The following is a 27,170-nucleotide window of genomic DNA, read 5'->3' on the forward strand; positions in this document are numbered from 1 at the left end:
CAGAATCACCAATAAAAGTGTATTTAAGAAAAACAAATTCACCCACAAATCCAAGATTAAGTAGGGAAGTGAATTTTATTTTTAAAAGATTATTTTATTACATTTATACTTGACTCCTGCTTCCAGAAATATCACTTAGCTCTTCTGAGAGCACTAACCTCTGAAACTTAAAAATCAACAATTTTAAATGACTATTACTGAATAAACATGAGAAAATACTAAGTTATATATGTAGTAAAAATTCTTTTAAATCTTTAAAACACTGAAGGAATGTAATTACTTTGTGGAAACGACTCTACTTCATAAGTGACCCAATTAAAACCAGATACTCCTTTCAATAAAAATATAAGAAATATCTCATTGAAATGTTATTCAATACAACACTCAAAAAGAATTCATTTTAACTGCTAATTCAATTACTAAAGTAGGATTTAAATCAAATCATACTAAACGACCCTGATGCTGAGAACGACTGAAGGCAGAGGAGGAGGAGGTGGCAGAGAATGAGCTGGTTGGACAGCATAACTGACTTAACGCACACAAATCTGAGCCAACTCCGGGAGACAGTGAAGGACAGAGGAGCCTGGCGTGCTGCAGTCCATGGGGCTGCAGTCAGACTCGACTTAGTGACTGAACAACAATTATTCCAAATGTTTAAACTTTTAAAAGCCTATTATTGCATATCATACCCCTTAAATTTGAATGATATCTTCAGTTGGGACCAAATTTGCCTCCAGATTCAAGTTTTAACCATAGCAACCCATATAACGTATAAGAATGAATGAGGATACTGAGGATGACTAATATCACAAAAGAAATTATTTTCCTGACCAAAAAAAAGAATACTGATTCTAAATGCCAGTGTTTACTTTTCAATCACACATGTCAAAATTTAAGTCTCTGATACTTCTCAAGATCAACGTAGCAAATACTGAATATCTTGGGAAATAATTCTAAACAGAAGAGCACAAGCTGACTTATGTATTTTTAACTATGTGTTAATTAGACTCCATAGAAAATAATGAGACAGCTGCAAAAGTTAAGAGTTTATACTTGTTTCCTCACACGAAACTGGCTAGCTTATAAAGAACATCTTTTATTAACAGTGTACACTGCTGAAGAACAAAAACAGAAGGACCAACAGAATTTGTCTAGAATGATGAACAGCAACTACAATTTAAGGAACAGAATATACTCGCTATATAATCAAGCTGAAAAAGATAATTTACAGATGGTATCAAGTATAAAATGGCTGTCTTCTTGGCCTTACCTCACGTTTTCCTGACATCTACCTGGGATGAAAAAGACGGTTTTAAAAAAGTAATGAAATACCTTAAAAGAAAATAATAAACAAATGAAAACATATCAGCCCTTATAAGTGAACAAAGAGAAAATCTTTCTCACACACACACACAAACACACACTCTCTCTCTCCTCCCCCCGCCCCCACCCTCCCTCCCTTACCTCTAGACCCTAGAAAGTTTCACTTCCCTAAGCCTGTTTAAGAAAATGACTTCACGTTCTCTGGGCCTCTGGTATTCCTGCGGCTGCTGCTGCTAAGTCGCTTCAGTCGTGTCCGACTCTGTGCGACCCCACAGACAGCAGCCCACCAGGCTCCCCCGCCCCTGGGATTCTCCAGGCAAGGACACTGGAGTGGGTTGCCATTTCCTTCTCCAGTGCAGGAAAGTGAAAAGTGAAAGCGAAGTCGCTCAGTCGTGTCCGACTCTTTGCGACCCCATGGACTGCAGCCTACCAGGCTCCTCCGTCCATGGGATTGTCCAGGCAAGAGTACTGGAGTGGGGTGCCATTGCCTTCTCTGTCTGGTATTCCTACTCAAGCCCAATTTTTATAAATCAGTGTCTTTTAAGATTGGAATGGTTATCTCAAAGCTGAATAAATATCATCAGCAAGAAAAATAACTGGCATCAGAAACCAAATTACGTATGTTAATTACCAACTTACCAAACATTTAATAGAGTACAGAGCACAAGAAAATACTCAACTTTAACTGATTGCTCTATAGACACCACACAAACATGCACTCTCCATACCAAAACAATCTCCATAGCTATGCCAACTAAAACAAGAACAGGATAAACCTAAGATGCTGTTTTGAAATGCATGAACAAATATTTTCCTCTAAAATACTTAGCTTTATTAGAGAAATGGTACTAAAAATAACAAAGATTCAAACAACATTTGTTCTATTCTACTTACATATCATAAATAAGAAGCTTTAATGCAAGACACACACTCCTTCACAATCTTTCCATATGCACCCAAGCATTCCTGTATCAAAATAAGCTGTTTACCAGCCAACCGTATGTGGTTGAATGATTAAAATGACCATCTATACTTTACATAGTAAAGCATTTTCAAAAATTTTAATGTACATAGTGACAAAGAGGAAAAAAAACAAAAACACAGTAATTGTGAACACATGAAGAGTAGTTAAGCAGCTTCATAATCAAACCGGGCTTCATTACTTGGAATAAGGGCAATTCCTTCCATTCTCCACCAAATACTTAAGTTTCAATAGTATTAACATTAAAAGAAAACTCAAGTTGAAACCAAGTAACTGATGTGTTACTCAGCTCTTTAAATTTATAAGTAACTCTTCCCCATGAGGTAAGGCAACTGAGTAATTTGATTGTATTAGACTGCATTAAAATAATTATACTTGATTTTTTTTAATAACATGCTAATTAAAAGGTATAACTTTTGGAAATGGAACAATGAAAAGAGTTCTGAAACTATAAGCTGTGGTTGGGGGAAGCATTAGCAATGCTGTCATTTTACTACCTGCATACTTTCTGCAAAAAGTGTGCCTAACAATGCAGGATGACCTATATTTTAAGCTCAAGTAAACATACTTCACACATAAAACAAATAACCTCACGTACTCTCCTTTAAGCACAATTTCAGCACATCATTTATGAGAAGATGATTGAGAGGTAATAATTAAGGCCATCCACTGGAGACAACTAAAGGGTCTTGTTTTAAGTAAAGTGAGAACATGCTGCTTCATTTTCAGTTATCACAGTATAAAACTGATGGTCCCACAACTGCACTGTTGTTTCAAGCGCTGAAGTCATTCTTAAAACAGACTTCCCTCTCATATTAGGTAAGGAAGAACTCTTCTGACATATCACTTTCACACTTTTCTATGGGAGGGAATGAAATACCCATCTAAATTCCATATGAATTGAGAATGACTAGCTCATATAAAATTCTAGAAAACAGTATACCACGTTGTAGAAGGCACTAAAGCTTCAGCTTGTGCTCCCATAGCCCATTTTGAAAACCCAGCTTTCTTTTTATAAATGGCACCTTTACCACCTACAGCTGACAACACACACTGCAATATTGTTCATAATAAGCTCGGAAATGTCAAGAAAGTTCAAAAAGAAATGCTTACTATGTGGGGAGACCCAATGATTCTAAACACTGAATACTAATATGTCATTAGTATTCAACACAGTTGTTCTTCCTTTTGAAAGAGAACAGTAGCATGCATTGTCAGTTGGTTTGTAATCCACTTATTTAAGCAACTTTAATCTGTAAAACTATTTTAAAGAAAAACCACTGTCCTAAACTGTGAGCAAAAGAAAACACAACAGTGAGAATTTAACACAATCACTATAAATCCTGTGAAGTAAATGTTAAAACTTCTTACAAACTCTGCACTTACAAGGGTGTGTACATATTTGCACCGATTTCAAGCACATTATCAATTTGTATATATTGAAATTAAAAAAAAAAGTAAAATAATACAAAATCAGTTTCTAGCATTTCTTAAAAGAGCCTCCAAAGCTTATCTCCAGTCTTTATGGATAGTATAACAAATTTAGATCTTTAACGTCCCATTTATTTGTAATGGTTCTTGGCAAACACTAACAAACCACGTGACAACGGTGTCAGCCGCCATGGAAACGCACAGATTTAGAGGATGAGGAGTTTGGGTCACACCTGTTATCGTCATGATGTCCATGCCTGTTTTCTTACTCAGTAACAAGATGGCCACAAAGTCTCCTAACAACTAGAAAAGCCGTTAGCTCGTATCTTTATGCTCTACTGGATTTCTTCACTTTTAACATCTTGCTGAGAGAATTAACAGCTTTGGATTCTATTCCAGCGTGTGTGTAGGTGCGTTTGTCGGTCCTATACTGCTTCCGTTTTGGCAGAGAGGTTTTCTTCGTTGGGCTGACAGTTCCCATTTTGCTGTACTTTGTTTTCCTCAGTCCGTGGTGCATCCTTGTCATCCACTTCTTTGCCCACGCTTGAATCTGGTTCTTTATTGTGCTCCTTCTCCTACAATGAGTATTTAGGTATACATTTAATATTTTTCTCAAGAGCTGCCAGCTATTACATCTAGTTCTGGCTAAAATATGTAACTTTACCTTTTGTGTATTAGTCAAACTGGGTATTTTCTCCCATTTACCTTTTCAAATAAATAGTATATGCAAACATGTATCGATATGTCCTTTGTACTTCTAAGATGGGACAACCCACGGAGACTCAGTTGGAATAAAACAGGTACACAGAAATTCTATGGAAGAATTCAACAAACGTTGCTGCCTGACTTGAAAAAGTGGAAGAGATCTGCTGAAAGTAAAACAGTTCCCACAGAGGCCAGGATAGACTTGTAATCTGGATACCAAATAAGCAAAAACAAGGGAATGTAGAAAAGGAAGTCACTGTTCTTCCTACCAAAGACTGTTCAAGAACAGTCCAAATTCAGTCCTCAACCAAGAATTAAAGAGAGCATGTGGAACAGTGTCTGGAATGTATTAAGTGCCCAGGAGATATTAGCAATGTTACTGACAATGATGATAAACTTCTAGCAGTATGGGAATAAATAAAATTGTAAGATGAAAGCACCAGACTTCATAAAACACAAATATTACTTACCAGTATAAGGAAAATAACCTAATTCACAAGTATTTACAATATTTAGCCCCTCCCTCAAAATCCTTACTTGATGGAATTTGGTTTCCATTAATTATTCTAATTCAACAAACCTAACAATTGGTATATTATCACAAAACCAATGATAACATCATCTGTCAAATTTGCTAAAACAAATACAGTGAGGAAAATGTCAACAAGTAGAAATACTCCTGTACCTTGTTAAAATTTTTATTGTATGCCATTCTGTGAATAAGATAAGGAATGCAACTGTTTACACTAGTTAACATTAATTAGTTCTTATCTTCAAAAACTAGGTGAAAAAACTGCTGATATAACAAATATTAAATAAGTAGTACCAAAAACACTGTTGCCCTCAAGGAGCTTTGTCTAAAGTTACTCTCTCTATGAAATAAAGAACAATCTCATACTTATTATTTAAACCCTAAACATGGAAAGACTTGCTTACTTTAAGTGAAGTATTGTTCTTCTCCACCTTGTCCTTCCCTTCTCTATCATTAGAGCTCTTCCTTGTAGAAGCTGAACGCTCTCTCTCTCTTCTTTCACTGATGTGGTCCTTTTCTTTTTCTCTCTTTTTATCCTTCTTATTTCTGCTATAGGAGTATTAATAATGTCAGTTAACATCTTAAAAAGTAAATACCCAGTATATTGTTAACTAAATATTCTTACCTAATACTAATGCATTGTAAACAAGCGTATCAGTAACCTGGTGGACCAAGTAACGTACATGAGTCCTGTAACCCACCACCTCAATTCCACACCCAGTTAACTTTTTAAAGACACACAGTCATTTCTGCAGAGGCGCAATCTTGTATTACCAATTTCTTAGTTTTAAAACATTCAAGGTTTATTTATCTACTGTAATTAGGATAAAACAAAATCAAATACATAATACTTTTACCCCTTCTTTTCAAAGCAAAAAATGAATAACCAGAAAATAATTAAAAAAAGATAAAAGAATCAGATAAGGCTGAATGACTTCTCAGGCAAGACTGCATGACTTACAAAAACCTGGAACTTCAAATAACCAATGACACCATGCGCCCTCCTCTCATTCACAAAGTCCCACCCACCAATTCAAGAGCGAACGCTAAGCAGAAGATGGACTGAAGGCGTTCCATTTGCAGAAACAACATATCCCTAAAATTAGAGGGGAAAAAAATGATGCACTTCATATCAGAAGCGTAACAAGACATCTTCAACTCAAAATAATTAACGCTAATACAGAATTCTTTGTCTTAATTATGAGTAGCTTTAAAATAAACACTAAGACCAGGCAAACAAACAAAAACACTTAAGAAACAGACCCAAGTACATGTGAAAATTCAATAAAGCATCTCAAATCACAGGGGAAAAGATAAAGACCTGGGAACAATTGGATTATTATTCAGAAAATGATACAAGTGGGTCCGTATCTCATTCACATAAATAAATCCAAATGGATTAGAGACCTAAATTTTTTTAATGAAATAATACAAGTACTACAAGAAAATGTAAGTGAATTTCTCTCAAACTTGAATGAAAGGGAAGATTTTTGAACCATAACTAAAATTCCAAGTACAATAAAAGATTCATATGTATGCCTACATAAACTTTTGCAAAGCAAAGCAAAAAAACACTGCTAGCATATTCAAAAGAAAAATGACAAACCAAGAAAAATATATTTACAACATACTTATGTATATATGTTTATCTTTACATATAACTCTTAAAAGTCAAGGAAACAACTGCAAAAAGATCGGGATTCCTTAGCAATGTATTTAACCAAAAGGGCAAAAAATTTGCCAAAAGAAATAAATGCATAAATAAAATGGAAACACACCCCATGTTCTTGAATCAGAAGACTTAAAATAGAGTTAAGGTAACAATCGTATTCAACGTGATCTACAAATTCAATGCAATCCCCATCTAAATCGCATCGGCATTGTTAGCAGAAATAGAAAAAAGCCCATCCTAAAAATCATATACAATCTCCAGGGACATCAAATAGCCAAAACCACCTTTAACAACAAAATCGGAAGACAGTTCCTGATGTTAAAACTTATTACAAAACTACAGTAAGCAGAACTTTTGTTGGTGATACAGTGGATAAGAATTTGCCTGCCAGTGCAGGGGACGTGGCTTTGATCCCTCATCCGGGAAGATTCTACACGCCGTGAAGCAACTAAGCCCATGTGCCACCACTGCTGAGACTGCATGCTGCAACTGCTGAAGCCTGCATACCTAGAGCCTGTGCCCACAACAAGAGAAGCCACCACAATGAGAAGCCCGTGCACCGCAATAGAGAGCAACTCCCACTCTCTCCAACTAGAGGAAGCCCAAGCAAAGCAAAGCCGACCAGTGCAGCCATAAATAAATAAATAAATACCTGCACACAAATGCTCACAGCAGCATTATTTACAATAGCGAAAAACCCAGGAATAATACTAAACGTCCATCAACTAATGAATGGTTAAATGACAAAACCTGGTTTTATCCATTCATTGGAATATTACTCATCCATTAAAAAGGAATGAAGTACTGATTCATACTGTAATATGTATGAACCTTGAAAACATTACATTCAAAGAAGTCAGATACAAAACCACACATACTTTGAGTCTATATGAAACAGCCATAATAGGCAATCCAGAGACAAGAAGTAGGTTAGTGGCTGTCTGGAGCCATGGAGAGTAACTGCTAATGGGTACAGGCTTTCTTCTAAACTGAAAGAAATTTTCTGGAACGAGCAGTGATGGCTGCACAAAACTGTGAACTCTTTTGAGAAAAATGCAACAAAAATTACTAAACATCACTGAAATGCACATTTAAAAGGGTGAATTTTATGTTATGTAAATTACTTCTTCAATTTAACAAATTTTAAGTCAAAATGGAACTGAGGTTGGGTAGAGTTGCTGACCACATACAGACACACACACAGCATATATTGTCAATATTGTCTTTTGGAAGAAAAGGAAAAATTTAAATACATGTATCTGCTTAATTTTGCAAAAAAGAAACACAAGGAAGGATAAAACAATTTATCACTTATAGAAAGTGGATGTTAAAGTAGAAGGAATCTGGAAGGAGGTGAAATGTTCTAAATATATCTTTTTGTTTAATTTGAGTTTACAGTTGATAAAAGGTTTTACTTTCGTGAGCAAAGTATTTTTTAAAAATCTGCCCCACCTCCTCAATATCCCACACCTTCCTTTTATTCTCATCTAAAAATAATAACCCACAAACAAATAAACAAAAGATCTCTGCTGGGAAGCATGTTCCTTCTACCCTGGGCAAAACTTTTTATAAATTCCTCTTTTCTCTACCTGGAAAACCAAGTGAAAAATTATGACCCATTAGGAAGATAGTGGGATGAAAAAATATATATACATAAATCACTAACCTTCCTATGTATAAACCTAATCTCCAATTATATGACATAATGAAAGACTTCATTTACAAGAACAAAAAAGCAACATATATCTAAAATTAGACCTTGAAAATGCATAAAATCTGTTTGAAATAAACACTGAAACATTCATGAAAAACACTAAGGATGGCCTGAGTAAGTAGGCCATGTTCCTGGATAGAAAGACTCACCTTCATAAAGTTTTATTTATTAATAAATCTATTCATCAATTTCCCCATTAATAAATTTAATCATACTATAACACAAATTATCAGTAGGTTTTACTTCTAGAACACAGTCAAACTAACTCTTAAGTTCAAGCAGAAAAATAAACACACAAGCATGATCAAGAAAGCTCAAAAAAAGAGAAATGAGAGGTATGGAAAAGTGTGTGTGTGTGTTTATGTGTGTGTGTGTGTGCGCGTGTGCGCGTGTGTGCACGTGCTCAGTCGTGTCCAACTCTTTGTAACCCCATAGACTGTAGCCCGCCAGGTTCTTCTGTCCATGGCATTCTCCAGGCAAGAATATTGGAGTGGACTGCCATTTCCTACTCAAAAGGATTTTCCCAACCCAGGGATGGAACCAGCGTCTCTTATGTCTCCTGCACTGGCAGGCAGATTCTTTACCAACTGTACCACCTGGGGAAATAAAGACCTTACTGAATATTTAAAAATATTATACAATCCGTATAATTAAAAGCATGGGGCACTACTGGTACACAATCATCAGTCAAGCCAATCCAATACCACATAAGGCCCAGAAACAGACTCCAAGACAAACAGGAAAATTTAGTATATGGCAAAGGAAACACGGGGTAAGTGTTAAGAAAACTGGGTTTTTAATGATATTGGAAAATAAAGAAGCATTTGGAAAAATAAAATCGTATCCATGTGCCATACTGCAAACAAGGAAAAACCAATGGATCAAAGATGTAAAAGAAAAAATTAAAAGTATAAAAGTACAAAAAAGAAGCAATGAAGGAATTTTACTATAATCTTGGAATAGCCAAGACTCTTCTACCTGTAAGACTCAAAATGGAAAAGTCACAAAAGAAAAAAACTTGAGGAATTAAACTATGTAAGTCAAAAATCTCTATAAAATTAAGTCTCATAAACAATTTCCAAGAAATGACAAACTAGGAATAATACTTGAAACCAAGTCACTGAAGAATCATCTCCACAATATAGAAAGAATTCCTGAAAATAGAAAAAGTAAAAAGAGAGCCCATAAAAAATGTGCAATGTATACAATTCACAGAAAAGGAAATACAAATGGCCTTCAAATATATGAAGAGATGGTCACCTTCACTCTTAAGAAAAATGCACTGAAAATAACTTTATACTGGTACCATTTCTCATCTCTCAGATAGACCAAAATCCACAACTTTGGAAACAATCTGCAGGAGCTACAGGGAAATAAGCATCTCAAATGCAGCTGGTTAAAGCGCAAGCTGCCACCAACCTTTATGAAGGACAACACAGAAGGAAGTATCTCTCAAACCACAACAACACTCACCCCCTGGCCCACCAATACCATTTACAGAAACTGTCTCTGCATACTGGTGTCATCCACGGACTGGCACATGCCAGGGGTGCTTGCCATCTACCTCTACAAGGATTAGATCGCGTGCTGCTGCAGCCGCTGCCCTCCAACACCCTCTGAGGAAGCCCAGGGTGGAGAGCAGAAATGAGGCACTCTGTGCTCCGGGAAAATGGACACGACAGATCTTCACAGAGTAAGATATTTTCAGGAGCCGACTTTATGAGCCCAATTCTTACATCTACTCCTATCTAGAAAAGCACTGAAGCCCTTCATGGTGACGACTGTTTCTTGTGACTAGCAGAAATTTCACCAGACCAGCAGAAACTTTCTAAAAAAGTAAAAATAAACGTGCTTGATTGCATGCACTCTCCCTTTACCAAAGTCACATATATTCTGTCCTCCTCCCCGCCTCTTTGGAGCAGTCTCTCAGCGCTATCCGAGGTGCTGTCTCCCCGGCTGCAGTCCTCACATTGCCCCAAACAAAACTTAACTCACAACTCTCACATTGTGCATTTTTTCAAGTTGACACTGGCACACTACAAAATTATGTAAATCCAAAGCTATTCATTACAGACTTACGTAATTTATAAAAAGAAAATTAAGAGAACCTATTCAGTTACTGTAGGCTGGTTTCATAACACACAACGGAAGACCATGCAGTTATGAAAAGGGATGAGCATCACTCTGATGAATACACAAAGTTCTTCTGGTAGTTAAGTGACAAAAGCAACTGTACAACAGTGTACATTTTGCACTACCTTTTGTAGAACATGAAAAAAAACATTATATATTCTCATCTGCTCCTATATACAAAACTGGAAGGATATACCAAAAAACTAATAAAGTCGTTACTTGTGGGGACAGGATAGGTGCACATATCATGGAAGTTAAGATCTATTCATAACTTTTTGTATTCTCCAGATTTCTAAACCAAACTAATATATTACATGTTACTCACTCAAAATATAAACTTATAAAAATAACAGACTGAAGAGAAAAACCCTCCCTGCTTCCTCCTCAGTTCTAGAACATGTTTTCAACCTACCTCCTGGGGGATGGAGACCTAGAAGATTTCCTTTTTATGGTTTTTGATGTTCTTGGTGACCTGGAAGAACTCCTGCTCCTCCTCCTACGCCTTTCCCTGAAAGTCAAGAATGTCATTTTAAAAACCAGTAACTTCAGGAAGATTAATTCAAATACACAAAAGCAAAAGGGTCTGGAATGCTCTCAAGTCAAGAGTATTCTTTAACGGTCAGTTTAAACTAATGTCTTTCATGAAAATATTCTATTATCTAATTTTAGTACAGGTCAAATGATGAACCATAAATTCAACAGACAAGCAAAAACATCTCTTAAGATTTCATTTTAAAAAGATGATCTCCTAGTGCACCAGCCCCAAGCATGGGGAGGGAGGAGGGAGGAGGGTTCAGGATGGGGAACGCATGTATGCCTGTGGCGGATTCATTTTGATATGTGGCAAAACCAATGCAATGTTGTGAAGTTAAATAAATAAATAAATAAAAAGATGATCTCCTTTACGTGTGATTTATTTGGACAGAAATTTCTAGAGCAGAAAAATATTAATGGATGTTTCATATTCTCTCTTACATTTAACATATTTTCTTCCTCAACACCTAAAGCATGTTGCTGTCCAGATCCTCTGTCATGCATCTAGCTCCTTGCTGCCCCACTGTGGATTATTTTTTCTTAACAAGTTAATAGGCCCTTTTCAAGAAGTGAAAGATAAATAGGCTTGCAACATACAGCCTTTCTAAACCCGAGTGTGCAGAATGCCTCTTTAAGGAGTATTTACATTAGTTCCCTTCACAGATAAACTGCTTTTACCCCCTCAACCACCTACCACTTCATTATTGTTGTTCTAGTCATTTAAAATTAAGCACACAAGTTACTCAGATATAAGGAAATTACTTAAAAACTGGGGTTTAAATATGATGAAGTAAAAAATAATTATTAAATAGATTAACAAGATTATTAAAAACTTTTTTATTAAAAACTATTTTGCTTAAAATATTACTGAATGACACATACTTTTAATAATAATTTTATGTGTGTGTTCAGTCACTAAGTCATGTCTAACACTTTGCAACCCCATGGACTGTAGCACACCAGACTTCCCTGTCCTTCAGTATCTCCTGGAGTTTGCTCAAATTCATGTCCACTGAGTCAGTGAGGCTATCTAACAAATTATGTCATTTGTAAGAGTGGTCAACTTAGAAACAATGAACTGCAAGATGTCTATTCAGGTGATGAGGTATGAGGATTTATTTCTTAAATGACTAATGCAGCCAATGATCTATCTCACAAGAAGCTTTGATAATAAGTGGCCACAGAACTGAAACAACCAAATGCTCTAGACTTCAAGTTCCCTTATATGTCAGTAAATTGATTCTAGGCTAATGAAATATTTTGTGTACTTTTTTCATCTATAAAATAAAAAACTAGACAATGCTTACATGTGGTATACACAGTAGATGTGAAGACTGAAAGAGTTCAAGAACTTTGAGAACACAAATCAATTTCTGCTCTACCTAAGGTTCTTGCCTCCATTACCTAATTTTATCTCCAAGTCATCTCAAAATTATACTTCCTACTGTGGAAATTGGATGACATCATTCCATGCAATCAATACCATTCTGGAGCAGCACCCCTTCCCCCACCTCACACCCCAAGTAACTTTTTTCATAGTGTGAGAATGCCAGTGTATCCCATTTTATACAAAATGGCTCCCTTTTCATCAGTGTAACTCTTTACTTGTATTTCAGGAACACTGTGTGTGGGTGGACATCTAGTAACTGCCAGTTAGTGGTAATGAGAGCCAGGCTTGAGACACAGCAATCCAGAATAATCAGTTAGTTGAGAAGGAAGCTATCAGCACTAGTATGCAGACTGGAGTTAAATAGGCTGACCTTGAAATTTTAGTTTCACACTTAACCAGCTGCATGACTGGAGTCACAGTACTTAATCTGAGTCTTAGTTTTTCCAATGGATAAATGGATAAATAACAACTCTGGTCTCACCATGCTGTTATGAGGATTAGGATAACATCTGTAACGTACCAAGTCTAATGTGTGGTGCACAGTAGGTGCTCAATAAATTTTTTCTCTTTCCCTTTGTTGGTCTCATCCTTACTGACTGTAATTTCAAGCATTAAAAGTTCTTAAATATCAAAATTTTTTCTTTAAAAAACATAGCTCAGAAGACAATGTTGGAAATAAAAACATCAAGTCGACTATTTTTCTGAGCAGTTAACAGGTTTCCTATTCACTAAACAAATCAGAGCACTTGAAAGGAAGAAAACTGCTAAAAGAAATTTTAACTCTTCACTAAGTTCTTCTGAAAGCATGAATCATTTCAAAAGACTGAACCAGCATCAGTCAGCATTTATTCTCCAGGCCCCAGAGGTTATCTAAGGACTGAATATGACTATCCACACGTTCTTAAGTATCAAGCAACTTAAAATAGTCCATGAAAAAATTAAACATTTTGAAGTCATCAGAAAAAGTAAATTCAAATGAAGTTGAAAAGAACCAGGACGCTACTTGGTGTTGTGAAAGGCACTGTCTAAACATAAACATCAAAGAATGTGTGAAACACAACCAATAAAACAACTGCAGTAAAGACACCGCAAGGCTTAACCGACACCCACAGCAAATGAGGGAAATTATTCAGGTTGTTTCAATGTGCTGAAATACAGCAGAGATCTACTGATTTGAAGTTCCATTTTAACATATACTGCTGCTTTCAACTTTAGAAAAAGCCAGTACCAAGTACTAGTGAGAGTCTTCATTTAAACAATCACTAAAACAGAGAAAGAGCTACTGTACTACTACACTTCTAACTGAAGTGCAGAGCAGATGGAAAATTTCCTGAGCTTTGGTTTCTTCATGTTTTAAAACCATGATAACAGTCTTCTCACAGGCTTACTGTGACGATTAAATAAGATTAGTCATGAAAAACTCTGCTGAAACACAAAATCTGGCATATGGTAAAGCACTCAATAAATGCTAGAAATTATCTTCAATTAAGTAACCAAAGACTAGCATTAAGAATAAGCTATTTAAACAGAAAGCAAAAACATTAGGAAATGCACATGCCAGTCTCAAATTATTCTCTATGAAAAACCTTTCAAAAATATCTTTAAAATTTGCTAAAATATGTTTTGAGGTATTTTTAAGATACAGTTTTTAACACAACTTAGGAACTTCCATTTGTTTATAGTCACAATATCATCTGAAGCAATGGATACAGGTTGAGATAATCCTGAATTAAGGAAGGTCCTTGTTTGCTGCTGTTACTATGGCAACCTGCTGCCACCTGGTGGCAGTCTGTGTGTGTGTGTGTGTGTGTGTGTGTGTTTGCTTCAGTCACATCTGACTCTTTGCAACCCTCTGGACTGTAGCCCGCCAAGCTCCTCTGTCCATGGGATATCCAGGCAAGCATACTGGAGTAGGCTGCCATGCTCTCCTCCAGGGGATGTCCCCAACCCAGGGATCAAACCCGTATCTCCTATGTCGTCTGCATTGGCAGGTGGGTTCTTTACCATCAGTGCCACCTGGGAAGCCCTGATGGCAGTGCACCTATTAATAAAGAGTTCTAAGAAAAAAGCAAATCCTTAACAAAGAAATGAAAACCAAAATTTAAACATCACACATTCAACAAAATAGAGCAGTAAAAATGAACTTGGATGACAAAAAAGACTAATACTGCAACCTTAAAAATAATTTTACATATTAAATTTACTACTCATTCCAAAGAAATATAGAAGCCTAATAAGCAGTCAACTTTTCCACATAAAACCAAGTCAGAAATAAAAAGCTTGCCCCTGCCATCCCACCCTCCAAGAAAATAATAAGCAACAGCGACAGCAGTCACTGCACCACCGCCAGGTTACAGCAGTGGATTACAAAGGACAGCTAACTTTTCCAAAAACTGTGCCCAATATTATCTCTTCCTCCTCACTGATTCAATACTGTAGCAATCCCTCTGCTAGAGAAATGTTCTACCATTATTTTACTGATTCCATGTATAACAATATTTTCCCTCTCACTGAAAACTGTCATCAATGAGCCTCTTGGTAGAAAGGTGAAGCATTATCAAACCTGCTGGAACTACGAGATCTTCTTGATGCATTGTAACTTCTGGGTGGTGTTCTGGACTTTTTATCCTTCTTTCTTTTCTCATCTATCTCTTTGGATCTGTCCTTTTCTCGTTCCTTTTCTTTGTCTTGTTCCTTCTCCTTTTCTTTGTCTCGTTCCTTTTCATGGTCTTTGTCCCGCTCTCTCTCTTTGTCCTTCTCTTTGTCCTTGTCTTTATCTCGGTCCTTTTCCCGTTCTTTATCTCGGTCTTTATCTTTGTTTTTACCCCGTTCCTTTTCTTTTTCACGTTCCTTTTCCCTGTCTCTTTCTTTTTCCCTTTCCTTTTCTCTATCTTTTTCTTTCACTCTTTCCTTTTCCTTGATTTTTTCTCGGGTATCTTTTCTTTTGTCCCTTTAAAAATAAAAATAAATAAATAAATTCACAACTAAAACAATTCTACTCCCCAAAAAGGACCTCATTGTTTCCTCAACAATTATCAAAACAACTGATAACAGCTAAAAGACATTACATACAAATATCTACATACTTTCTACATACATGAAGCTAAATGAAACAATTACCAGGCTGAATTAAGTAGTCTGGAAATCTCATAAGTCATACTAACCATCAGATTCAAATCAATGACAATTGACGTTAAATTATTACTTAAATGATCAAAAAAAAGTTCAATTTCTTTCATTCAAATTTTAAACTACAATAGATTTTTAACAAATAAGGTCATGAGAAAACTACCCTTAAATTCAAAAAACTCACCGTGAACGTGAGCGACTCCTTGACTTTCGCCTCTCCCTTGATTTAGAGCGTTTTTTATGAGGACTCTTAGATCTACGTCTATCTTTTTGTCTTGAACGTGATCTATTGTGGGATCTACTCCTAAAGAAAGACAAATTGTTAGAGTATCAAAACTTAGTCTCAGAATTTCAATTTCAAATGGGAGAATTTTAAAACCAAACTTGACAGTATTTATCAGTATTTTTAAACTCTCTTTACATAACACTTCAGATAGCTTATCTGACATAATTTATTGGAAACTTTACCAGTTTATTGCCCAGAATACAAAGACAGAAATAGAGAAAGAAGTTAAGCTATTTCCTACGTCAGACAAGCTGATGGTTTCAGGTGTGACTTTCCTTTGCTAAGTACTACATGCTTCAATTAGTACAGATGATTTCTCTTGGTCCGTATTTCCATATCATAAATTGTCTTTAACTCCTGACTTGCATGTAATATGACTGCTTGTGGTTACACCTTATCTTGACAGGGAGTGGTGGTTATATGGTTCAATGGTTTCTATAAACAGCTGTGTGTTGTTTGTCATAACACATACTAAGAAGAATGTGTAAGAAAGCACAGTACTAATGATGGTGCTAGTGTGACAGGGGACCAAACACCTTACTCATGAGTGAACGCTAAATATAATCAAATACTCAATTTGCAAAGGCCCTGATTTTATAATTACATATACAGAAGTATTAAAAGAAACCATTATTACTAGAATTCTTGGAGGAAAAATAACTGTTCTTCCAATTCTAAAATTCTCTAGGCTCTTCTCCCAACTAAATAGCATATATAAGTGACATTTTTCATATTGAGGTATGCTAGGAACTATTCATTAAAATATGACAAAACTGAATGCATACAACAAGTGATGAGACTCACTGGTTTTGGAGACAGACAATCTGGCTCTGACACTCAGTTCTGCCACACAACAGCTGAGAGAACTCTGGTTAATCACTTAACCTCTCTAAGCCTGAGTTTCTTCATCTAAAAACTGGAGTAAAAATCATACCTACACCTCTTATGACTGCCATGATGGTTAGAACAGATGATGTATGGAAAACTAACCATTCCTGGTGCAGAATAAATGGTTAAAACTCCTACTCTCAATATCTACATCATCATCAACAATTAACATTAATGAAAAATTATTCCAAGAAGGTAAAATGAACTTCTATAAGGATGCCTTACATAATTAAGACTCATCTTGATAGTAATATTTTCATGAATTAAGTTAAAACAAGTTTATAGAAGAAATACATATAGTTAAATGCTTGTAGAATGCTATGAAACCAAAAAAATCTACAAACAATCCTCAATTAAAAATAAAATCTTGTTCATAAAACACATTTTTCAGTTAGCTAAAATTTGTTTTCCAACAGTTAATTTTCAACTAGATCATTCATCTATTACATGGCTTTAAAAATTAAACTTTTATCTTTACGCTATTCGGTCCCTAAGTTGTGTCCAACTCCTCGTGACACAGGAAAGCACGCCAGGCTTCCCTGTCCTTCACTGTCTCCTGAAGTTTGCTCAAATTCATGTTAGTTGAGTCAGTGATCCTATCTAATCATCTCATTTATCTTCATACCACATTTTAATCTAAGAAAATAACTATTAGTGAGTTGAAATCTTTATCACCAATAACCTATGAGACACTAGGGTCAAGTAGTAGCTACTAGAGAAAAACTGCCAAACTTACAACGTTTTTAAGTCCATTTACAGCCATCCACATAAGGGTAATGTTTTAAAGGGCCTTTGCCTCTATGTACTTAATAGTCCTGTTAACTTTGCTAAAAAAAATAATAATAATTTTGTTTTCCTCAAATAGCGCTTTCCAGTCTTAATTAAGAAACTCTTAATAAAAATTAACCATAGCCCTAACAAATAAAAGTTAAAAATAAAAAAGCACTCACCAAAAAAAACAAACAAAAAAAGAAACAAAAGCAAAGCAAAACACAAAAAAGCAATGACCGCTTGGCTTCCCACTTTACACTGTGGGTACTCAGAGTTTGAAACTCACTGCTCAAGAGTAATTACTGTATTTTAATTTTGACAATAAAGATTTCATGTCTATGTCACCCACTAGTTGCCTTTAAGTATTCTGATTAGGAAAGCTAAAAGCTGTAAGTCAAGAGCAAGACTACTCCAATCAAAGATAAAGATGTGAGCCATCATTAGCAGTTCTCATTTTAGCATAAATGTACAAAATTGCACTTACAGGTTAAATTGTAAATAAAGGACAACTTACCATGATGTTGCATCAAAGTTCATTTGTAAGTCAGTTGCTTCCCATTAAAATATTATAAAATGTCTTACAGTTCCTATGCTGGTCTGTAAAAGTTATAACTTTACAATACAGTACTACCCACCTTTTCTAACCCTGACCCTATGAAAAAAAAAACAATAAAAATTTGGACAGAGTGGAAACACATCTTCCCAGTCCTAGCCAAGACAATAACAAATAACTCCTTACTCCCTCCTACAGAGAGAAGGGAGGAATAGGGAAAAGATCAGGGGAAGGTCCTAGAAGTATTACAACACTGCTGCTGCTGCTAAGTCGCTTCAGTCGTGTCTGACTCTGTGCGACTCCATAGACGGCAGCCCACCAGGCTCCCCCATCCCTGGGATTTTCCAGGCAAGAACACTGGAGTGGGTTGCCATTTCCTTCTCCATTACATGAGAGTGAAAAGTGAACGTGAAGTCACTCAGTCATGTCCGACTCCTAGCGACCCCATGGACTGCAGTCTACCAGGCTCCTCCATCCATGGGATTTACCAGGCAAGAGTACTGGAGTGGAGTGCCATTGCCTTCTCCAAGGTAGAAAAAGATGGGCCTTCGAGAAAGGGGATCCTGCAACCTCCACTCTTGGCTAGGTCTAGTGGGCCAGAGAAAGAGCTGAAGGTGCCCAATCCCACTAGAAGGAGAGAGGAACCACGAAATGTATGGCATTTCCTACAGTGGAGAGGGGGAGGGAGTTCCTTAAGTCCAATGTTTTTGGTTGAGGAACCTTTTTTTCAACAAAATTCATCCTCTTTTGCATTTCTTTAAGATTTTAGTAAAGGCTTCTTGTATAAGAACAGTATATGCTGATAAAAAAGACATACAGGCGTACCTCAAGAAATACTGTGGGTCAGATTCCAGACCACAGCAACAAAAGGAACATCACAATAAAGCAAGTCCAAGGAACTTTTTGGCTTCCTAGTGCATATACAAGTTATATTTACTCTACAGTGTAGTGTATTAAGTGTGCAGCAGCACTGTGTTACCAAAAAAAAAAGTACATACCTTAATTTAAAATGTGTTGGCCAGAAAGTTCATTCAGGTCCTTCCCTAACATCTTACAGAAAACCTGAATGAACTTTTTGGCCAACAACATTTAATTGCTAAAAATGCTGATCATTATCTGACAATGCAGGACTGCCACAAACTTTCAATTTGTTAAAAACAACAATATCTGTGAAAGCATAATAAAGCCGAGTATAACAAAATGAGGCATGTCTGCATGTGAGCCAGCCAAGAACAATGAATTTCTCACTCTATATCATTAGACAGACCTCCATGAAACTCCCATGAATAAAAATAATTAACAAATTTCTAACCCTTGGAAGGGGAAAATATCCAAATACACTTAAAATGATAAGAGTAAAAACCTTAAAATAGATAAATTATATGTCCCAACAGAGAAAACTTCACAGAAATTATCAAGAAAATAATGATATTAATCATTAAGTTCTGCTTTTTTCCAGCTACAGAATACCATTAACAGATATGGAATATGGCTCTATTAACAGTATGGCTCTATTAACACAATTTAAGAGTCAAGTCACTGGTCTTTTTCTTCCTCAGAAAGTTATTACTCTTTCACTCACTCCTATACTTTCTTGATCTCCTTTACTTTTACCACTCTGTTGACCTATAGAAATATCCATAACCTAGTACCACTGAGTTTCTGCTACACTGCCTTCTTCATACATGAAACAATTTCCTTCTCTTAGACATGAACTTGCCTTACTGTACAGCCTTGGATAAAGAGTAAAACCATATTCTAAAAGGAGTTTTGCAATCTAATAATAATAGGGAAGTATACACCAGTACAGCTAAAAGTATAGTTTACTAGTCTAATTAAGAATATCTGCAATTAGAGATCACCATTCTGTGTGAGGTAAATCAGAAAGAGAAAAACAAATACCATACAATAACACTTACACGTGGAATCTAAAATATGATAAAAACGAACCTATCTATGAAAAACAGAAATAAAATCAGGGACACAGAGAACAGTATGGTGGTTGCCAAGGGAAAGGGGGTGGGAGAGGGCAGGAGTGGTAGTTTGGGATTAGCAGATGCAAACTGGTATGTCTAGAATGGATAAACAAGGTCCTACCGTAGAGCATAGGAAACTATATTCAACATCCTGTGACAAACCACATGAAAAAGAATGTACATATACGTATAACTGAGTCACTTCAGCTGTCCAGAAGTAATCAACACAACACTGTAATCCAACTACACTTCAATAAGAAATAAATTTTAAAAAAGAATATCATATTTTCCTATCCCATTGCCTCAACTCCTTGATTAGCACAGGAAATTAAGACTAAACTGAGCTTGCTGATGAAGTTCAACAAAGAACATACTGGTCCTTTTTGCCCTCCCCTGAAATCCTCCTTCTCTAATACTCCCAACAAACATGCACACACACTCTTTTCTATGTCTTCTCTTCAGAGAGTATGAATATGTATGTACATATACATACAATTAGGATCCACTGTATCCATTTTCACATTTCAGTAACAGCTCCCTCCTCATCTTAAAGAAGACAATAAAACTTACCATGTTCGACCTGATTCTTAGGTTACTTTCAATCAAGTTTATATTTTGAGATCCCCTTTGCACCACACACAACATATTTTTAAAAGAACATTAAAATGAGAGAGCCATGCTCAAAAATAAGATAAACAGAATAGAAAACAGTTCTAATGAGGTGGATGAAACTGGAACCTATTATACAGAGTGAAGTAAGCCAGAAGGAAAAACACCAATACAGTATACTAACACATATACATGGAATTTAGAAAGATGGTAACAATAACCCTGTGTACGAGACAGCAAAAGAGACACTGATGTATAGAACAGTCTTATGGACTCTGTTGCAGAGGGAGAGGGTGGGAAGATTTGGGAGAATGGCATTGAAACATGTAAAATATCATGTATGAAACGAGATGCCAGTCCAGGTTCGATGCACGATACTGGATGCTTGGGCCTTGTGCACTGGGACGACCCAGAGGGATGGTATGGGGAGGGAGGAGGGAGGAGGGTTCAGGATGGGGAACACATGTATACCTGTGGCGGATTCATTTTGATATTTGGCAAAATTAATACAATTATGTAAAGTTTAAAAATAAAATAAAATTAAATTAAATTAAAAAAACAAAACAAAAAAAGAATAGAAACAAAGTTGAAGCACAATACAATAGGTGCCATTAGAACTGCAAGTTACTCCTATGTTTCAGGTCCCAAAGTGGGTGGAGGCAGCTCTATCACCAAGAGTACAAAGGCTTAAAGGACTTCATTTGATGCAGAGTACTAGAGAAAGGCAACTACTTGAAATCTAGATCTGGGGTAATACTTCCCAGACCTTTTGGGGAACAAAAATGCAACTTTACCAGCACTTTCAGCACCATATGTTCCCTTTTCCCAACCTGAAGAAAGAAAAATTTCTGCCAATTCTTTACACTAGTTAATTCTTAGAAAAGTCAAGAACAGAACACCTTAAGATAAAAAATCAACTTCTAAAACTAAAAATTAGTTGCAAGTATGTATTTACTAGATAAAACTTCATTCTTAAGTATACTGCTATAATTAAAGCAACATCTAATAGTAACCATTATTTCTGATGAATACCAGTGAAATTTCTAAACTCTGAAACTTGGACAAAAACTCAAGAAAATCTTAACCATGGTAAATACAAAAACAAACAAACATTAAAAATATGACAGCAGAAATTCTCACCTGTGTTTTGACTGCGACCTTTTCCTTCGAGAACGGGATTTTGAGCTAGACCTGGATTTTGAACGAGTGTGGGAACGAGATCGACCGCCTTTTCTTTCATTGCTCTTTCCAGACTCTGGGAGGAAAAAACCACTTTGCAGTGTAAGCTCAGAACAATTAAAGATCCCAGTTAATAATCAGGCACAAGTGGAATGTACCACATATAGTGCAAGGGGCCTACTCTCTGTACATCCTCCTCCTGTGCAATTATCCTTCAGAAACATCCAAGAAAGTCATTGCATAAACTCGTTGAGTGCAGCCACCCTGCAGCAGTACATATAAACCAGATGATTATAAACAGCTGTTCGTAGTATTTTGTTGCTGCCATAATGTACGATTATAACATGTCTGTAATTCCTATGACAGTGATTTTAAATCCTTTTTCCATTTATTTTCCTAGAATTGAAGTTTAAGTTCTGAGTGCTAATTTGAAAATTTGCTCAAATGTAAACCATCTAGACATTTTTAGGTTGGATTTTTATAGTTAGCAACACAAAAGATTGAAGAGATGTTCCTTTACCTTGCTAAAATAGTCTCTATTTTTCCTAAATTGTGGTCTCTGTTGTCTATTTTTAAAATTAAAACTTTGAAGGAAAAATGAAATCTGCTTAATCGTAACATTTAAAATATATTTATTCTTGTCTTTAGTCTCACAAAAACATTTATACTTTGCTTTAAGCAAATCAGTTCTGTACACTGATTTTGCTATTAAAATATAAAGAACTGATTTAACTCAAGCTAATGTACCTCAATTCAGTATCATGGAAAAAGACATTTGTGCTAAATAGTTCTTCAACCTTTGGTGCTAGTTAAGTCACTTACACTTTGAGTTTCAGTCTTCTTATTGTAAAATGAAGGGACTGAACAGATAATTTCTAAAATTCCTTTCAGTTCTAAGAGTCTATGATCATCAACTATGACCTATGTAACAACGCTGTGGCCTTACCTGGTTCGATAGCTGCTGAGATAAAGGACTGAGCCTCTCGTACTCGCTTCATTACTTCTTCTAACTCCTTAGCTGCAGCCTGAGGTGTCATCTCAGGGGGTTTTACTATTGCATTGTTGGAGTGATTTATTCTAAATTAAAAATATTAGCATATCACAAATACACACCATATTTTACAAAACCTGAAACAATTAACTGCTTATAAGGTACACATATTTACAAATCTGAGGACATCTCAAAAGCACATGAAGAATAATATAGCTAAATATAGAATAACCAAAACCAACCTCAGAACCATGATTCATCTCATTTCCATCTGCCATCATCTCTTGCTAACCAAGGCAAAAGCAAGGGGAAAAATAAAAAGAAAAACTGAACCCTAGCTAACTTCTTTGACAACCTGAACAGACCAGGACAACAGCTTTACCACACAGCTTAGAATTAAAATACATTAAAATGGTAACACCAGTATTAAAATGAGTCATTTCTATTCTTAGATTATAAATAACTCTCCCTTCATCGCTAAGAGTGGTTTCTCTGAGGCACATAAATGAATTTGGTGTGTCTCACTTTAGCATGGTGAAAAGACAAGCATTCACTAAGAACATCATTTCTTATCCTCTAATAGCAGACTCCTGACCAAACTGCATAGTTAAGATCGTTATCTACAGAATTCAAATAAAACTGTCACCTCAATAATCTACATGAAATAGAATTTCTCGTCTTGAGTATCTAAAAGGTTCTATCAATTTTTCACTTTGCAAACAAGAATGCAAGCAAGCCTTAAAATGTTTAATTTTTAAACATTTCTGAGATTCTGGATTTACCAAAATTCTATTTCTATATTACTATAAATTCAATTCATATGTTAGACTGCCCATTAGTCTATCATAATAATGCAAAACTAACCTGACTTGTTAAAGCCTATGGAAAAAGAGCTACAATCAATATGTATGGTATAAATATGCTAGTATTAAACTAGACCTTATAAACTAGAAAGTAACATGTCTTCAAATGTGACTTTAAAAGCTAAAATGGTAAATATCTCATGTGTTTCATTTATACTTAACACAGTCTTCCTTTCCACAAATTGCCAATTACTATTAAAAAGAAAAAAAAAACTTAATTACATAAAAAACACTTAAAAATTTTTCAGAATCATTAAAATTTCTTTGTTTAGTGTTTCTTACTTCAGTGGCCTGTCTCCAAACATAACTCCATTAAAAGCAAGGGCCCTTGGTACAGAATTTTGGTCTGCAAATTCCACAAAAGCAAACCGAGTTGGCTGAGTCTCATCACCTGCCATCCGAACAAACTTCACTTCTCCAACTTGTTTAAAAAATTCAAGTAGCTGATCAGCTGTGGTTGTCTGAAGAAACAAAGTAACAGTTTTAATAAAGTATATTCTTCTTAAAAAAAAATCTGGTAAATATTACTTTACCAACTGATATGATTTTTAAGAAAGGGGAAAAGATAAAAGGTCCCAACACTCGATTTCTTCTTCTATTAGTTACCTGGGAATTCAAATTGCCAACATAGACTGTTCTCCTAATTTCATCAATTTTAGAAGGATCCACATTCCCCATCAGTGGTGGCTGTGGTATCTCTCCAAGGGTTGCAATGTTGGGGTCTAGGGCTGCTGCTGGTATAGCTCCCAAACTGCTAAGGGAAACGCCCAGCTATAAAAAATAAACATAGCAGGTATTTTCTGTTAGTGTCAAAATTACCATTATCAAGAAATCCAAAGAGGGGATAATGTATACATATAGCTGGTTCATTTTACTGTTCAGTAGAAACACATTATAAAGAAACAACACTCCAATAAAAGTTCACTTAAAAAACAAAACAAGCAAACAAAGAAACATTACCAGCCTCTCGTCTTGAAGAATACTGATCAATTCAGTAAGACTGGGAAGAGACTAGGGACTCCTAATTTAAGCCAGGTATACATCTGAATTAATCAGAGTAAGGTCACAGTGGTTTTCAATGTAACAAGAATGTATTTCTTAATGTATTTCTTAACTATCTGGGTATTTTCATTCTAAACTTAACATTAAAAACAAACAGTGAATTCTTACTATTTTTTTTTCTATTAAATGGTAGTTTTAGTAATTGAGAATTCTATTCTTTTCTGTTGACCAATCATGATACAATGATATTAACTGAATAATAGTTACATAGTCACAATAGTAAAAGATCAGTTTTCACAATCAATAGCCAGACAAAAAGTAAAAGATAATTACAACTGCAAGCCGTAAGGGAAGCTTGATTAACCTAACAATATAAAATAATTACATACAACTTGGGGGATTAAGTACAGTGACGTGCTGAGTGGAAGTGTGTACGTGCACATGTTCTCATCTGTCCAGCAAGTCTGTCTTTGGTTGGTGCATTTAATCCATTTCCATGTAAAGTAATTATCACTATGTATGATCCTATTTGGCCTTTTACACAGTTCATGACGTTCTCATGGCAAGTACACTGGGTGGCTTGTCATTCCCTCCTCCATGCTGAAGCTGAAGCTACAGTATTTTGGTCATCTGACACACACAGACGACTCACTGGAAAAGTCCCTGATGCTGGGAAAGATCAAGGGCAGAAGAAGAGGGTGTCCGAGGATGAGATGGCAGGATGGCATCACCGATGCAATGAACATGAACTCAGGCAAACTCTGGGAGATGGTGAGGGACAGGAAGGCTAGGCGTGCTGAAGTCCACGGGGTCACAAAAAGTCAGATAGGACTGGGCGAGTGAACAACAGTGATCCTATTACCATTTTTTTTTTTAGCATTTTCTTAACTGTTTTGCATTTATTCTAGTAGGTCTTTTCTTTCTCGTGTTTCCTGCCTAGAGAATTTCCTTTAGTATTTGTTGTAAAGCTGGTTTGGTGGTGCTGAATTCTCTTAACTTCTGCTTGTCTGGAAAGCTTTTCATTTCTCCATCAAATCTGAACAAGAGTCTTGCTAAGTAAACTATTCTTGGTTATAGGTTCTTCCCTTTCATCACTTTAAATGTATCACACCATTCCCTTCTGGCTTGTAGAGGTTTCTACTGAGAAATTAGCTGATAACTTATGGGAGTTCCATTTTATCTTATTTGTCATTTTTCCTTTCTTTTACTATTTTATCTTCGTTTTTAATTTTCATCATTTTGATTACTATGTGTTTCAGTGTGTTCCTCCTTGGGTTTATCCTGCCTGAGACTCTTTCTGCTTCCTGGACTTGGTTGACTACTTCTTTTTCCATCTTAGGGAACTTTTCAGCTATTATTTCTTCAAATATTTTCTCAGGTCCTTTCTCTCTTTCTTCTTCTGGGACCCCTATAATGAGAATTAAATGGTGCATTTAATGTTGTCCCAGAGGTCTCCTAGGTTGTCTTCATTTATTTTCATTCGTTTTTCTATATTCTGTTCTGTGGCAGTGGTTTCCACTATTCTGTCTTTCAGGTCACTTATCCATTCTTCTGCATCAGCTATCCTATTAATTCCCTCTAGTGTATTGTTCCTCTCGGTGTATACTTTAGTTCTTCTAGTTTCTTGGGAAACATTTCTTGCATCTTCTCAATCTTTTCTTCCACTCTTTATCCAAGATCCTAGATCATCTTCACTATCGTTATTCTGAATTCTTTTTCTGGAAGGCTGTCTATCTCCACTTCATTTGCTTGTTTTTCTGGAGTTTTACCCTGTCCATTCATGTGAGACAAAGCCCTCTGCTTTTTCATCCTGGTTAACTTTCTATGGTGTGGTTTTGGTTCTAGCCACTGAGGTATTGTGTTCTTGCTTCTTCTGTCTGCCCTCTGGTAGATGAGACTAAGAGGCTTGTACAAGCTTCCTGATGGGAAGGACTGGTGGCAGGAAAAACAGGGACTTGCTCTGGTGGGCAGGGTCATGCTCAGTAAAATTTTAATCCAATTACCTGCCAATGGGGGTGTTTGCGCTCCTTCTCTGTTTGTTGTTTGGCCTGAGATGACACAGCCAAACATGGGCTCTATGGTTGGGTTAATCATGACGTCCAAGAGGACTTACACCAAAGGGCCCTTTCCAGGACTGCTGCTGCCTGTGTCCCCATCCCCACGGCATGCCACTGCCAATCCACACCACCACAGCAGACCCTCCGACACTAGCAGGCAGATCTGGTCAGTCTCCTGTGGGGTCACTGCTCCGTCCCACGGGGTCTTGGCATACACAAGATTTTGTTTCTGCTAAGAGTGGAGTCTCTGTTTCCCCCAGTCCTGTGAAGTCCTGTAATCAAATCCCACTGGCCTTCAAAGTCAGATACCCTGGGGAATCCTAGTCTCTTTGTTGGATCCCCTAGCTGGGAAGCCTGACGTGGGACTCAGAACCTTCACAACAGTGGAGGAACTTCTTTGCTATTACTATTCTCCAGTTTGTGGGCTGCCCACCTGGTGGGTATGGGATT

The 27,170-nt window shown here is 36.2% G+C and overlaps 1 protein-coding gene across 6 annotated transcripts in view; it reads right to left on the minus strand.

The window, feature by feature from the left end:
* Positions 1-2,132: 2,132 nt before the first annotated feature.
* The window catches only part of SREK1 (splicing regulatory glutamic acid and lysine rich protein 1), a 44,940-nt gene continuing 19,902 nt past the window's right edge, over positions 2,133-27,170 (minus strand). For 4 of the 6 annotated variants that reach the window (XM_027520436.1, XM_027520438.1, XM_027520440.1 and 1 more), the window contains 9 exons: positions 24,268-24,432; positions 23,944-24,122; positions 22,754-22,884; positions 21,769-21,883; positions 15,730-15,849; positions 14,980-15,366; positions 10,905-11,000; positions 5,378-5,522; positions 2,133-4,311 (listed from right to left, as the gene is read on the minus strand). In XM_027520436.1, coding sequence (XP_027376237.1) covers positions 4,162-4,311; positions 5,378-5,522; positions 10,905-11,000; positions 14,980-15,366; positions 15,730-15,849; positions 21,769-21,883; positions 22,754-22,884; positions 23,944-24,122; positions 24,268-24,432 — 1,488 coding nt within the window. In that variant the 3' untranslated portion in view covers positions 2,133-4,161. Of the gene's footprint in view, positions 4,312-5,377; positions 5,523-10,904; positions 11,001-14,979; positions 15,367-15,729; positions 15,850-21,768; positions 21,884-22,753; positions 22,885-23,943; positions 24,123-24,267; positions 24,433-27,170 lie in introns of those variants that run through there. The other 2 variants (XM_027520437.1, XM_027520441.1) reach the window with 2 other exon arrangements.

Source organism: Bos indicus x Bos taurus, chromosome 20 (assembly GCF_003369695.1).
Source record: "Bos indicus x Bos taurus breed Angus x Brahman F1 hybrid chromosome 20, Bos_hybrid_MaternalHap_v2.0, whole genome shotgun sequence".
Lineage (NCBI taxonomy): Eukaryota > Metazoa > Chordata > Mammalia > Artiodactyla > Bovidae > Bos > Bos indicus x Bos taurus.